At 34.7% G+C, this 13,430-nt stretch overlaps 1 protein-coding gene across 2 annotated transcripts in view; it reads left to right on the top strand.

The window, feature by feature from the left end:
* The window catches only part of LOC114333064 (cAMP-dependent protein kinase type II regulatory subunit), a 358,330-nt gene that overhangs the window by 36,086 nt on the left and 308,814 nt on the right, over positions 1-13,430 (top strand). Inside the window, exon 1 of one of the 2 annotated variants that reach the window (XM_050654337.1) lies at positions 4,730-4,864. The exons of the other annotated variant lie outside the window; for it this stretch is intronic. Within the exon in view, the coding sequence (XP_050510294.1) occupies positions 4,846-4,864 (19 nt within the window). The 5' untranslated portion in view covers positions 4,730-4,845. Of the gene's footprint in view, positions 1-4,729; positions 4,865-13,430 lie in introns of those variants that run through there. 2 annotated transcript variants of the gene reach the window in all.

Here is a 13,430-nt window from a genome sequence, read left to right as displayed (position 1 = left end):
ATTTGGTAGGTATAGGAATACATTTTAAATTTAGATACCATTTGTGGTAAACAGCTGGAATCAATTCCCAAAATGATTTTACATCTTTCAGGTTTTCTAAAACGTTTAAATAAAAATAATAATACAGCGCTGGAGGGAATTTATTTTCATGTTTGCAAGTAAAAAATGTTAAGTTTTTATGCAAAGTGAACGTGGATGTAAACAATGTTAAGTACATCCCTTACCATTTTTTACTCGCGAACATTTATTCTAAGAATATAAAGAAATTGTCTTTATAGGAACTTGACCAAGCTTCACTAAATACTTGAAATTCAGGATCTTTTACCTGAGTTGCAATCATCGTAGCTCTCAGAATTGTCACTGTTAACAGCAAAAAAGCCATTTAGATTTGAACAACCTGCATTATCATGGACACATAACATTATTTTCATGCTTATGCATGTCCCTTGCCAAATTTTAAGAAATTAATCGGGCCATCTATTATTAGGAGGATAAACTAAGTCAAATTGTCTGCTTTGCCATGTCCCTTGCCATCTTTTACATACTATTTCGCAAAAAATCAAAATTTGTCCCTTACCATTGTTTACTACCGAGCCCTTCAATTTATAAAGCCAGTGTAAGACCAATAATGACATATGCATTTATGCATCAGAAAGACGACCCGACAAAGTCACACTACAAAGACTACTGGAAACTGCAGAGATGAGAGTCTTCTCCTTCTTATGGTGGCTATCCGTTCCGGATGTTGGCGATCAGCATGGCTATCCTAACTTTGCTGCTATTCAGAATAGTTTGGTTGTCGATGTATTGAACCACTTTCTCAGGTTTTGAAGCTGAGATATTCTTCTTCTCCCTGGTCCTCTCTTTCCAAATACCTTTCCAAATAGAGATGATAGAGTACTTAGAATTGCAAGAAATACGCTGAGACATCTAAAGAAGGGTGAAGGCATTAGAAGAAAATGTAACATATATAAGCATTGGGGTTCCGACGGTATACTCCGCATTCCACATTTCGCTCGCCTCGCCATCGTTTTTTATTTACCCACTCGTTTTTTCTATAGCTCCTATCTGCCATAGACTGTTCTGTGACTTTCTTCCATGTTTCTGTGGGCCTTCCTCTTCTTCTTCTATTTATGGGTGTGTAATTTAATCTCTTTTTGGCCATCTTTCCTCTGACATTCTTATAACATGACCATACCATAGCAATTTCTTTGTTTCTATGTGATCAACCGTGGAATATACACTCTTCGTCCGTCGTCTTATTTTCTCATTGGGTACGTGTTCTAATCTAGATACCCTGCATGGTCTACGTAAGTAATCCATTTCCGCTACTTCTATATTTTTTCTTTCCTTTCCTGTGAGTTGCCAACACTCTGCGCCATAAGTTATAGTAGGTTCCACAATTTGTTCTGTGGATTGCTAATTTTGTGTTCATCGTCACCTTGTTAAACCATAGTAGACCATTTAAAATACGAGTTGCTTTCCTTCCTTGCGTTTCTACGTGATCAACCGTGGAATATACACTCTTTGTCCGTTGTCTTATTTCCTCATTTGGTACGTGTTCTAATCTAGATATCCTGCATGCTCTACGTAAGTAATCCATTTCCGCTACTTCTATATTTTTTCTTTCCTTTCCTGTGAGTTGCGAACACTCTGCCCCATAAGTTATAATAGGTTCCACAATTGTTCTGTATATTGTTAATTTTGTGTTCATCTTCACCTTGTTAGACCATAGTAGACCATTTAAAATACGAGTTGCTTTCCTTCGTTGCTGTATCCTATGCTGTATGTCTCTTTTTGTAGTTCCTTCTTCTGATATTATGCTTCCTAAATATCTATATTCCTTACATTTTCTTATACTTCTTAACTCTAATTCCGGATCTTCGGTTTCCTCTCCTATTCTCAAATATTCCGTTTTCTCCATGTTCATACATAGGCCCCATTTTTCATACCTATTCGAGCTGTAACTTTCTTAGCATATAATCCATATCATGTTCATCGTTGGCAAGAATTAATTGGTCATCAGCAAACAACAGAAAATGTAACATGCAGTGTTTAAACGAATGGACACAAATAGAAAAGGAGAATGGAATAACCACATAATTACCACATAAGAAGAATGTAGGAGACACGTGTGGTTAAAATAGCAAGTATCGGACGACCGCGCAAAAGATGTAGTGACAACCTAAGGTAGAGGTATAAATCCGCCAATGAAACAGCATAATTGCTTACAAAGAGGAAAAATAAATAAAAATGTGTTTTTTTCATATCTTGAAACAGGTTAGTTTCACCTTTAGTTTAATAAGAATAGTTCATATTCGTATGCAACTGTAGTCCTTGTTGTGAGTTTTGGATATTGTTATTTTTGGTTTTCTTGGAATATGCTTTCTGAACGTTAATTGTGTTGGTCCTCTTATGTTTTTTACTTAATTTTAAGTAATTTTAACTTTTTTTTAATGACGTTGGCAACGTGGTATTCTTATACCGATATATCTACACAGTGTTTTTGTGACGGTACTCGCCGGTACGCCGTACCGGCCCCTTTTGGGGCGAAAAATAAAAAAAACAACCAAATTATAGACAAATTCCTGAATTTTTAACAGTAGATGTCGCTGTATCGCGTCTGATGGGAAATTTGAATTATTTTTCAGATTCCCTTTAAAATGATGGTAGAGCTGTTTTTCGGTAAAGAGGTAGGCACACTAACGAAAGCTACTGAGGACGCCTGAAATGGTAGAAACAGCCTGTCTAGCTGGTGTGCAACCCTCTGAATCGAAAACAAGCAAAACCATCATTTATTATTATATTTATTATCCTGAATTTTTCTTTGCTCCCAAATAGCTTTAAAACGCCCCTATTGAGGCTAAATTTAAAAAGTTTTCCCGGGGGCAGAGCCCCTTATGAACGCTCCCCAGACCCCCCGGAACATAGCGTACCGGAACCTCTATTGTTACAAAAACAGCACTGTATCTACATAATATATATGCATAAGTATATGCTAAAGAAAGAGAGTCGCTTCAGTAACTTCGTGAAGAGCGGTCCTCACGCTCACGCGATAAGCAAACGCGTTAACTTTAAGAGCTGCAACATTGCTTTAGACAAGGCGAAAACGGCGGGTTCTTTGGAGAAAATACTCCCATGAAATTTTTTTCCATAATCACATTCGTGAGACACCCCAGAATAAGGTTCAAGAAGTCGCCTACTCGAAAAGTGGTCAAATTTTTTTGAACAAGTTTTTAATCAAATTGCAAAAATCAATATTTTTGGCCCAGACAAATTTTTTTAGGTTTTTTGGACTAGTTTGGATAAAAAAAGGTCTCTTATAATTTTTCTCTAAAGTTGATGGTTTTCGAGGTAAAAGCATTTTAAAATTGAAAAAAACGAAAAATGGTGATTTTCAAGGCTTAATAACTCGGTTAAAAGTTATTACTATGAAAGTCAGAAAGTGACTAAATCAAAGTATAAAGCCCCCCTACAAGATCCTGAAGAAATTGTTGTCATTGTTTGATTACCAAGCTATTATTTTTAACTAAAAATAATGAGCGCCATGCACGTATTAGGCGGCCGTCCATGATGAGTGCGAAAGAGATGCCATTCAGGCAGTCCAATGGCGCATCTCACTCGCACTCACATTTACAGCCGCGTCAATACGATCTTACCGCTCATTATTAATAAATAAAAATAACAGCTTAATAATAAATTAATGACACAAATTTCTTCAGGATCATGAAGGGGGGGCTTTAAATTTGATTTAGTCACTTTCTGACTTTCATAATAATAATCTTTAACCGAGTTATTAAGTCTTAAAAATGGTTATTTTCGCGTTTTTCAAATTTTAAATTGCTTATAACTCGAACACGATCCACTTTAGAGAAAAATTACAAGAAACCTTTTCTGTCCAGAATGGTCCAAAAAATCTAAAAAAGAAATTGTCCGGGCCGAAAATATTGATTTTTGCAATTTGATGAAAAAAAATTGGACCACTTTTCGCGTGGGCGACTTCTTGAACCTTATTCTGGGGTGTCTCACGAATGTGATTATGCAAAAAAATCTCATGGGAATATTTCTTCCAACGAACCCGCCGTTTTGGCCTGGCCTATATAAGAAAAACCGTGCGATAAACAAAGTGCGTTAATGCCGGGCTGAAACATTGCCTTATCACTCATAATCTAATGCCGCGTCCTCACTGGTAAAAATTTGCGTCGAACCAGCTTTTCGTCGCAAATATTTGCGCGCTCGAATTAAATCGTGCAAATGTGGACGTGTTCCTCGCATAAATCGGACGCAAGAATTTTCGACGCACACAACGCACACGCTCCATCGGTTCACGGTTTTTAGCCGCTTCCTCACTGGTAAAAATTTGCGTCAAATTCTTGCGACGAACCATTAGTTCAATACGCACGAAAAATTTACCAGTGAGGTCGCGGCTTAAGACATTCAAAGTTGGAATCAGTCAAGTTGTATTTTACTATTTCTTTCATAATTCTTATAATATAATATGTTCTTTTCTTTGTTAATTGTATTTTTTTGATATTATTTTTTTGTTATTATCTAGTCCCATAAAAATTAAAAAAAGCAAAATCAGGTTAATTTCCAGATTAAAAACAGAAAACTGCCAAGACCAGGCCTATTATTTTAATTAATATGAAAATGCTGCCTGCATAAATAATTTTTATCAAAAGGGATATTTATGTTTTTTTCGTAATTTGGCATCTGTCCAGACGTTTCCCAACGAATCTTCGTAAAAGATTTGCCAAAATCCTGGTTAACGGTTTATTCTGTAAAAATTGTGTTTATGTTAAATCAGTATCTATTAAAAGTGAGTTGATAAAGGATCTACAGAAAATGTCCAAAAATTTGTTAGGTAAGAGTGTTTGTCAATATTTTCGTCTCGATTTTTTTTGTTTGTCTTAACTTAATATTTTTGGCTTTGTGTCGTGAGAATTGCAGTTTATATGCTAATGTACGATGCTATTGAACGAATTTATTTATCATGCTACAATCGTTTTGTCATTATTTCTAGGTTTGTGTATAAATAGCATGCAGTTTATAAATAAATATGGTTACAAATTCATGAATCAGCATACTTTGAACTGTGAAGTAAGGTTACGCGTTATATTATGCAAATTTGTTATTGTTAATTACTGCAGTATTACATAAGAGAGGCTATTAATACAGTAATACGATTATTATTTATTGATTAGTATTTACCTTCACGTTTTTACCAACATTTATTTCACTGTAGTACCTCCTACGGCAAAAATTCCAAAATTGATATGCATTTATTTTGAATGTTTTCCTATTCTAGATTTGTTTTATTTTATCGATGAGAATTTGTGACCTGTCTGCTCTTACCGAAATCGGGACATTTTTAAACCTTTTGTTAATCAAAATGTAGTTTTGATTTCCGAATATGTCAGGGGATGTCAAGCGGCGATTTTAAAGTATACAGTCATCTCTTAGAAAAATGATTTAACTTAAAGAATGGTTTCATAATTGCAAGCGTTTGATCGAGTACATCATGCCAAGATGATGCACATACTAAAATGTATCTGATGCACATACATTATCTGAAAATGATTAGAAAGGTCAAATCTCAGCATTTAATATTATTATCCCGGTTTTTATAGCGTTCTCCACCTTCCAGTTCCTAGTTTTCAGCTTCGTCGGTCGTCCCATTCGCAAGGGTGAAGGTTTTTTTTTGACATTGTCTTCTCAATGTCGCTTAGCCAGGATTGTTTCGGCCTTCCTCTCTTCCTTCTTAGCCTTGGCATCCATTTTAAAATTTGTTTTGGCAGCCTGGCGTTTCATTCTTTCTACATGACCATACCAGATCAGTTGTCTCCTTTGAATTTCATTTGTGATGGGTGACTTGACTCCCATGATATTTAGGATTTGGTCATGTTGTATTCTTTCAAGCCTTGATTTTCTAACTGATTTTATATGCCGTGTTTAGGAGTGAAATTCCTCTATAATTCGCGCATTTTGTTTTGTCCCCTTTTTTGTGCATGGGCACTATGCTGTTTTCCTTCATCTTGCTGGTATCCTTTCTTCTAACCATATTTGTGTTATTAACTGGTGGATTTGGTGATGTAGTGCGTCTCCACCATATTTCAGAAATTCTGCTGGTATCTCATCCGTACCCGGCGCTTTGTGATTTTTCAGCTTATTTAAGGCCTTTTGGGTTTCTTCAAAAGAGGGATTTTTGACGGGCATGTCCGCTGTGATATAGATCTCTTCTTTGTGCTGTTCTTCCTGTATGATGTTTAGAAGGTCCCTGAAATTCCCTTTCCATTCTTCAGTTAGTTCTTTATCCTCGATTATCATTTGGCCTTGGTTATCTCTCAGTGTAGGGATATAATTGGTTTTATGTCCCCTTTTTTCAGTGGAAATTGCTTTATAGAATTCTCTGGAGCCTGGTTGTGGTCGGTCTCTCTCCATAGCTTCATATTTTTATTGTTCATAGTTTCTTTTCGTTGTGCGTATTGGTTGTCGTATTTATTTTTACATGTGTCTGTTTGTAGTTTTATCCATATCTTCCTTACTGTTTGTATTTTCCAGCTGTTTCCGACATTCCTTGTCATACCATGTTTTAGTCCCCTTCTGCCTACTCCTTCAAAGATCTTGTCGGCTGTCTTGGTTATTATTTCCGCAGTCGTTTCCCACAGCTCTTCTATATCATCGTAAACTGTTTCAGAGCTCAAGGTTTGTTCAAGTTGTTCTATATATTTTTGTCGTTCCTCTGTATTCTGCATTTCGTCCATGTTCCATTGTGGTTTTATTAGGTTTGTTCGTAGTACGATCCAATCGATCAGCAACCGTTGCCAACCATTAGACGCATGCGCAGTTAACAGTTAGCGCTGCGCAGTTAACAGTTCGAGTTCGTAGACTACGAACGCGCTTGCGTCTGACGGTTGGCAACGGTTGCTGATCGTTCTACGAACAAACCTATTGTATTTGTGGCTAGGTAGGTATTCTGGATTTGATCCCTAGCTCCTGTATTAAGATCCAATATACCTCGTGGTAAATTGGAAAACGGGCCATAGGAAACTCAATGTATAATTCTAAACGGTTGAATTCCTACTTCCCTAATAATTTTACATCAAAAGACATTAGAAACTATTTGTAGAGGATTGAAATTTGTATTGAAAACAACTGTTAAAATTGTTCTACGAATTAAACATATTCCAAAATTTTGTAAAAATGTAATACATTTTTCAGTTTTTCAGTCCAAAATTAAGCCACACACACTGCAATAATGTGTCACAATGAAGTTATTATTTTCACATTTTTGAACTGTCAATATTTTTATTTTATCATTTATTGTTTAAAAACAATACAGTTGATGGGATACCCTCAGGTGCGGAGAAAGTATTAATAATAAAGATTTTTTATTCAGTCTATGGTGTGAGCACTGTCAGTTAGATAGTATCGTGTGGCCTAACTTTTCCACACATACCTACTGTGGCAAATGTATTATATTTTTCATAATTTTGGAATGCGTTTAAATCGTAGAACAAATTTAACTTTTGATTTTAATACAGATGTCAATCCTCTACAAATATTCTCTCATGACTTTTAATGTAAAATAATTAGGGAAGCAGGAATTCAACAGTTTAGAATTTTACATTGAGTTTCCTATGGCCCGTTTTACGATTCACCACCCGGTATGGTAGGGGTACATTTGCAGCAGGGTACAAGGATTATCTCCATGTGATTTTCTGACGTGCTCGAGTATTGCGCTAAATCCCCCCTTGGGCTCCCCTGCCATAAGGAAAAAGAAACATTTTAAATCATCTAAATTGTATGTTTTAAAGCTGAAATACTCTGATATATTTATGGTTTTTAATCGTGCATTCCACCCGTTCAATTTCCACAACCACGCAAAGTTTATGATTAAGGGCGTCTTTATGGTGTATCTGATTTTCTCTAGCTTTTATCGTTTACCTGCTGGAAGAGACCTTTATTTACAACATAATCTTATAATTTCCGACAAATTTAAAATTCCTATTTATGTTAAGAAGTTTAAATGAGCTATTTGAATATGTAAATTAAACTAATCTTAGAATTTTATTTTCTAAACTCCTTATAAACTTTTTACGTTTATACGTTTTTTCTCAATTTTTTTTTTACTTTGAGTATATTTAATTTTGTTTCGCAAATACTTTTTGGTCTAGTTTTATAATTATTTAGTGACGAATGTTTTACTAGGAAATGATTATTTAAGGAAGGGGTCATATACGTTTCTCGAGCTTAAAAAGTAGTCTAAATGTAATGATAAATTGTACGAAAACTATTGGGCTAATTGATTTCATTTTTTTTTTAATATTAAAGGTGGACTCTTAAGGAGTATAAAACATATGTTAAAAGTTAAAAAATTAGTTAAAAACATGGCGGCTGCGTCCAGTGGCGTAGAACGTGTTTTTTTTTCAGGCCAAACGGTGGGCATGATTCAGCTCGTAATATTTATCTGAAACAAAAATTGTTTATTTGTTATCATTTTTTAGAGTAATAGTTCTCGTGTGACGAGAGGAATTTAAGAAAAAAAAAAAAGATTACGGAAATGGTCGAAATTTAAAAAAAAGTCGTAATTCTCACCAAAAAAATAGTCTATTTTTTTATTGCTATTCGAAAATGGTTAAATTTAATCAAAAAAGCTCTCGTCACACGATAGTGAATCTAATTTAGAATATGTTTGCCAAAAATGAAGTTAATCGGACGAACGGTTAAGCAGTTATCATGCCCACCGTTTGACCTGAAAAAAAAACACGTTCTACGCCACTGGACGTAGCCGCCACGTTTTTAATTATTTTGTAACTTTTAACATATGTTTTATGTCCACCTTTAAAATTAAAAAAAAATGAAATCAATTAGCCCAATAGTTTTCGTACAATTTATCATTACATTTATACTACTTTTTAAGCTCGAGAAACGTATATGACCCCTTAAAGCAGTTAAAATTTCAAATAAAACGATGAAAAGTGAAGAGCATTGTAATACTGTGATTTAGTTCAGCCAGATTTCAGCGCTTATATTTCTGTCATATCCCAAATAAGTAGTTAAGAACTTTATTTAATTAGATTACTCTTGATAGTAACATTTTACGTATCATACATATTAGACTTTTATGCCAAACCCGTTTTTGATGAGTTTAAAAGGTTCTAAACCGACCAGGTATTGTTGGATTTAAGTCAGGAGGGTACTTATGTATTCACGATATAGCCCAGTCGGGATAGCATTTGACCTTGCATTAGGAGCTGCCCCAAATCTTTATTTTTCTAATCTTTAGGGAGGGTCAGTATTAGTATAAATTTAAAATCTCGACTGAATTCCGCCGTTGCGTTAGCCGCCATCTTGATTTTAAACGAGAACCGTTTTTGCTCAATATCTCCGCCATTTTCAATTTTTTGACAAAAAGTGTAGAAACTGAAATTGTTGAAAATGCTATTTTCTATAGTTTCATTTATTATAATTTTTTTCGTGCGGTCGATATTTTCCGAGTTATGAGGGGAAAATAGTGACAGTTGTAGCATAATTATTGAATTATTGAATTATCTCGTTTATTATTAGTTTTACAACAAATATATACCTATACAAAAATGAAGAGAATTAAATTTTGTATAATTTTGATACCGTACATTTTTTTGATCAAATCAATATTTAAGGTAGTACGTATGTGGTAAAGGTGCGAGCGTAAGACCTGATTGATTTTGTAGCAATTGTTTTTGTTCAATATCTCCGCCATTTTCAACTTTTCGACAAAAAGTGTAAGAACTGAAATTGTTGCAATTACGATTTACTACAATTTTTCGAGAGAACCAGTGGCGGGTCTACAAGGGGGGGAAATGGGAAAATTCCCCCCAACAGGGTCCAAAATTAAAAAAAAATTGTTGAAACATCACGATATATTAGCTGACATAAAACTTAAAATATCGTCAGACAAAATCAACCAATCAAACCCGCTAGTTAATAAAATTAAGTGAACTTAATGCATATAATGTCTTTTTATGTCTTTTATATATGTACTTAGTTTGGTTGATGTTTCATTGGAAGTTTCAAAAATTGTATAAAATATAATTCTCTTTATTTTTGTTTATATACAATTATGTCGTAAAGTTAATAATAAATGAGACAATTCAATAATTATGCTTCCCCTCCGCTTCCATTATTTTCCCCCTTAACTCGGAGAATATTGATCGTATAAAAAAATTGTGCCAAAGAAATTGTAGGAAATTGCATTTCCAACAATTATCTTTCCCACCATTTAGGTTGAAAAGTTGAAAATGGCGGAGATATTAAGCAAAAACAGTTCTCATTTAAAATCAATATGGCGGCTAATGCAACCGCGGAATTCAGTCGAGATTTTAAATTTACACTACTATTGATCTCTGCTAAAGGATAGAATTATAAAATTTGGGGCAGCTCGGAAACAAAATTCAATTCAATAATTATGCTTCCCCCACCACTTTTTACTATTTTCCCATGTAACTCGGAAAATATCAACCGCATGAAAAAAATTGTTAAAAAGAAATTGTAGGAAATTTTATTTTGAACAATTTTAGTTGAAAATGGCGTAGATATTGAACAAAAACAATTGCTACAAAATCAATCCGGTCTTACGCTCGCGCCATTACCGCATACGTACTACCTTAAATATTAATTTTAGCAAAAAAATGAAAGAGATCAAAATTGTGTAGAATTTAATTCTCTTAATTTTTGTATAGGTACATATTTGTGGTAAAACTAATAATAAACGAGATAATTCAATAATTCAATAATTATGCTCCAACTCTCACTATTTTCCCATCATAACTCGGAAAATATCGACCGCACAAAAAAATTATAATTAATGAAAAATGAATAACCATTTTCAATTTCGTTGCAAAACGAAAAAACAGCCGAACCACATTCTAGTCCAATCAGAGAGTGCTGCAAGCACCCCTACCGGTTTCGAAACTTATTAGTCTCTCATCAGGAGGCACATATGCTGCCCTCCCTGATCCAACCAAAACAAACCCCAGCGTGCAGTCCCGGATTGCAACGAACGAAATGGCATAGATGCCCTAGCGGCAACTGCTAGCAAAAAGACTAAGTTTTCACTCTAATGGCATATAAAACAACATAATGCTATTCTACATCCCACCAGAATGAAAACAATGGGAACCTTCTCTGGTTACACCTCCGAGGCTTCTACAATTTGCAAGCCATACGGATGCTGAGACTAAGGAAGATGAGGGAATTCTACAATTTACAATTCACGTCCCATCTGCTCAGCGCGGTAAAGTTCCAACGAGAATGGTTCCCTTCATACTCCACACAGAGTAAATGTAAATCAAAAATGAATAACCATTTTCAATTTCGTTGCAAAACGAAAACACAGCCGAACCATATTCTAGTCCAATCAGAGAGTGCTGCAAGCACCCCTACCGGTTTCGAAACTTATTAGTCTTAACTTAACCAAAACAAACCCCAGCGTGCAGTCCCGGATTGCAACGAACGAAATGGCATAGATGCCCTAGCGGCAACTGCTAGCAAAAAGACTAAGTTTTCACTCTAATGGCATATAAAACAACATAATGCTATTCTACATCCCACCAGAATGAAAACAATGGGAACCTTCTCTGGTTACACCTCCGAGGCTTCTACGAGCATATGTGCCTCCTGATGAGAGACTAATAAGTTTCGAAACCGGTAGGGGTGCTTGCAGCACTCTCTGATTGGACTAGAATATGGTTCGGCTGTGTTTTCGTTTTGCAACGAAATTGAAAATGGTTATTCATTTTTGATTTACATTTACTCTGTGTGGAGTATGAAGGGAACCATTCTCGTTGAAACTTTACCGCGCTGAGCAGATGGGACGTGAATTGTAAATTGTAGAATTGCCTCATCTTCCTTAGTCTCAGCATCCGTATGGCTTGCAAATTGTAGAAGCCTCGGAGGTGTAACCAGAGAAGGTTCCCATTGTTTTCATTCTGGTGGGATGTAGAATAGCATTATGCTGTTTTATATGCCATTAGAGTGAAAACTTAGTCTTTTTTTATAATTAATGAAATTATAGAAAATCTCATTTTCAACAATTTCAGTTTCTACACTTTTTGTCAAAAAATTGAAAATGGCGGAGATATTGAGCAAAAACGGTTCTCGTTTAAAATCAAGATGGCGTCTAACGCAACGGTGGAATTCAGTCGAGATTTTAAATTTATACTAATATTGACCCTTGAGTTTGATTGGTTGATTTTGTCTGACGATATTTTAAGTTTTATGTCAGCTAATATATCGTGATGTTTCAACAATTTTTTTTAAATTTTGGACCCTGTTGGGGGGAATTTTCCCATTTCCCCCCCTTGTAGACCCGCCACTGGTTCTCTCGAAAAATTGTAGTAAATCGTAATTGCAACAATTTCAGTTCTTACACTTTTTGTCGAAAAGTTGAAAATGGCGGAGATATTGAACAAAAACAATTGCTACAAAATCAATCAGGTCTTACGCTCGCACCTTTACCACATACGTACTACCTTAAATATTGATTTTATCAAAAAAATGAACGGTATCAAAATTATACAAAATTTAATTCTCTTCATTTTTGTATAGGTATATATTTGTTGTAAAACTAATAATAAACGAGATAATTCAATAATTATGCTACAACTGTCACTATTTTCCCCTCATAACTCGGAAAATATCGACCGCACGAAAAAAATTATAATAAATGAAACTATAGAAAATAGCATTTTCAACAATTTCAGTTTCTACACTTTTTGTCAAAAAATTGAAAATGGCGGAGATATTGAGCAAAAACGGTTCTCGTTTAAAATCAAGATGGCGTCTAACGCAACGGTGGAATTCAGTCGAGATTTTAAATTTATACTAATATTGACCCTTGAGTTTGATTGGTTGATTTTGTCTGACGATATTTTAAGTTTTATGTCAGCTAATATATCGTGATGTTTCAACAATTTTTTTTAAATTTTGGACCCTGTTGGGGGGAATTTTCCCATTTCCCCCCCCCTTGTAGACCCGCCACTGGTTCTCTCGAAAAATTGTGGTAAATCGTAATTGCAACAATTTCAGTTCTTACACTTTTTGTCGAAGAGTTGAAAATGGCAGAGATATTGAACAAAAACAATTGCTACAAAATCAATCAGGTCTTACGCTCGCACCTTTACCACATACGTACTACCTTAAATATTAATTTTATCAAAAAAAAGTATGGTATCAAAATTATACAAAATTTAATTCTCTTCATTTTTGTATATGTATATATTTGTTGTAAAACTAATAATAAACGAGATAATTCAATAATTATGCTACAACTGTCACTATTTTCCCCTCATAACTCGGAAAATATCGACCGCACGAAAAAAATTATAATAAATGAAACTATAGAAAATAGCATTTTCAACAATTTCAGTTTCTACACTTTTTGTCAA

This window comes from Diabrotica virgifera, chromosome 6, assembly GCF_917563875.1.
Source record: "Diabrotica virgifera virgifera chromosome 6, PGI_DIABVI_V3a".
Taxonomy (NCBI): Eukaryota; Metazoa; Arthropoda; class Insecta; order Coleoptera; family Chrysomelidae; genus Diabrotica; species Diabrotica virgifera.
Note: the sequence above shows the minus strand (reverse complement) of the source record. Positions and strands in the feature narration are given on the sequence as shown.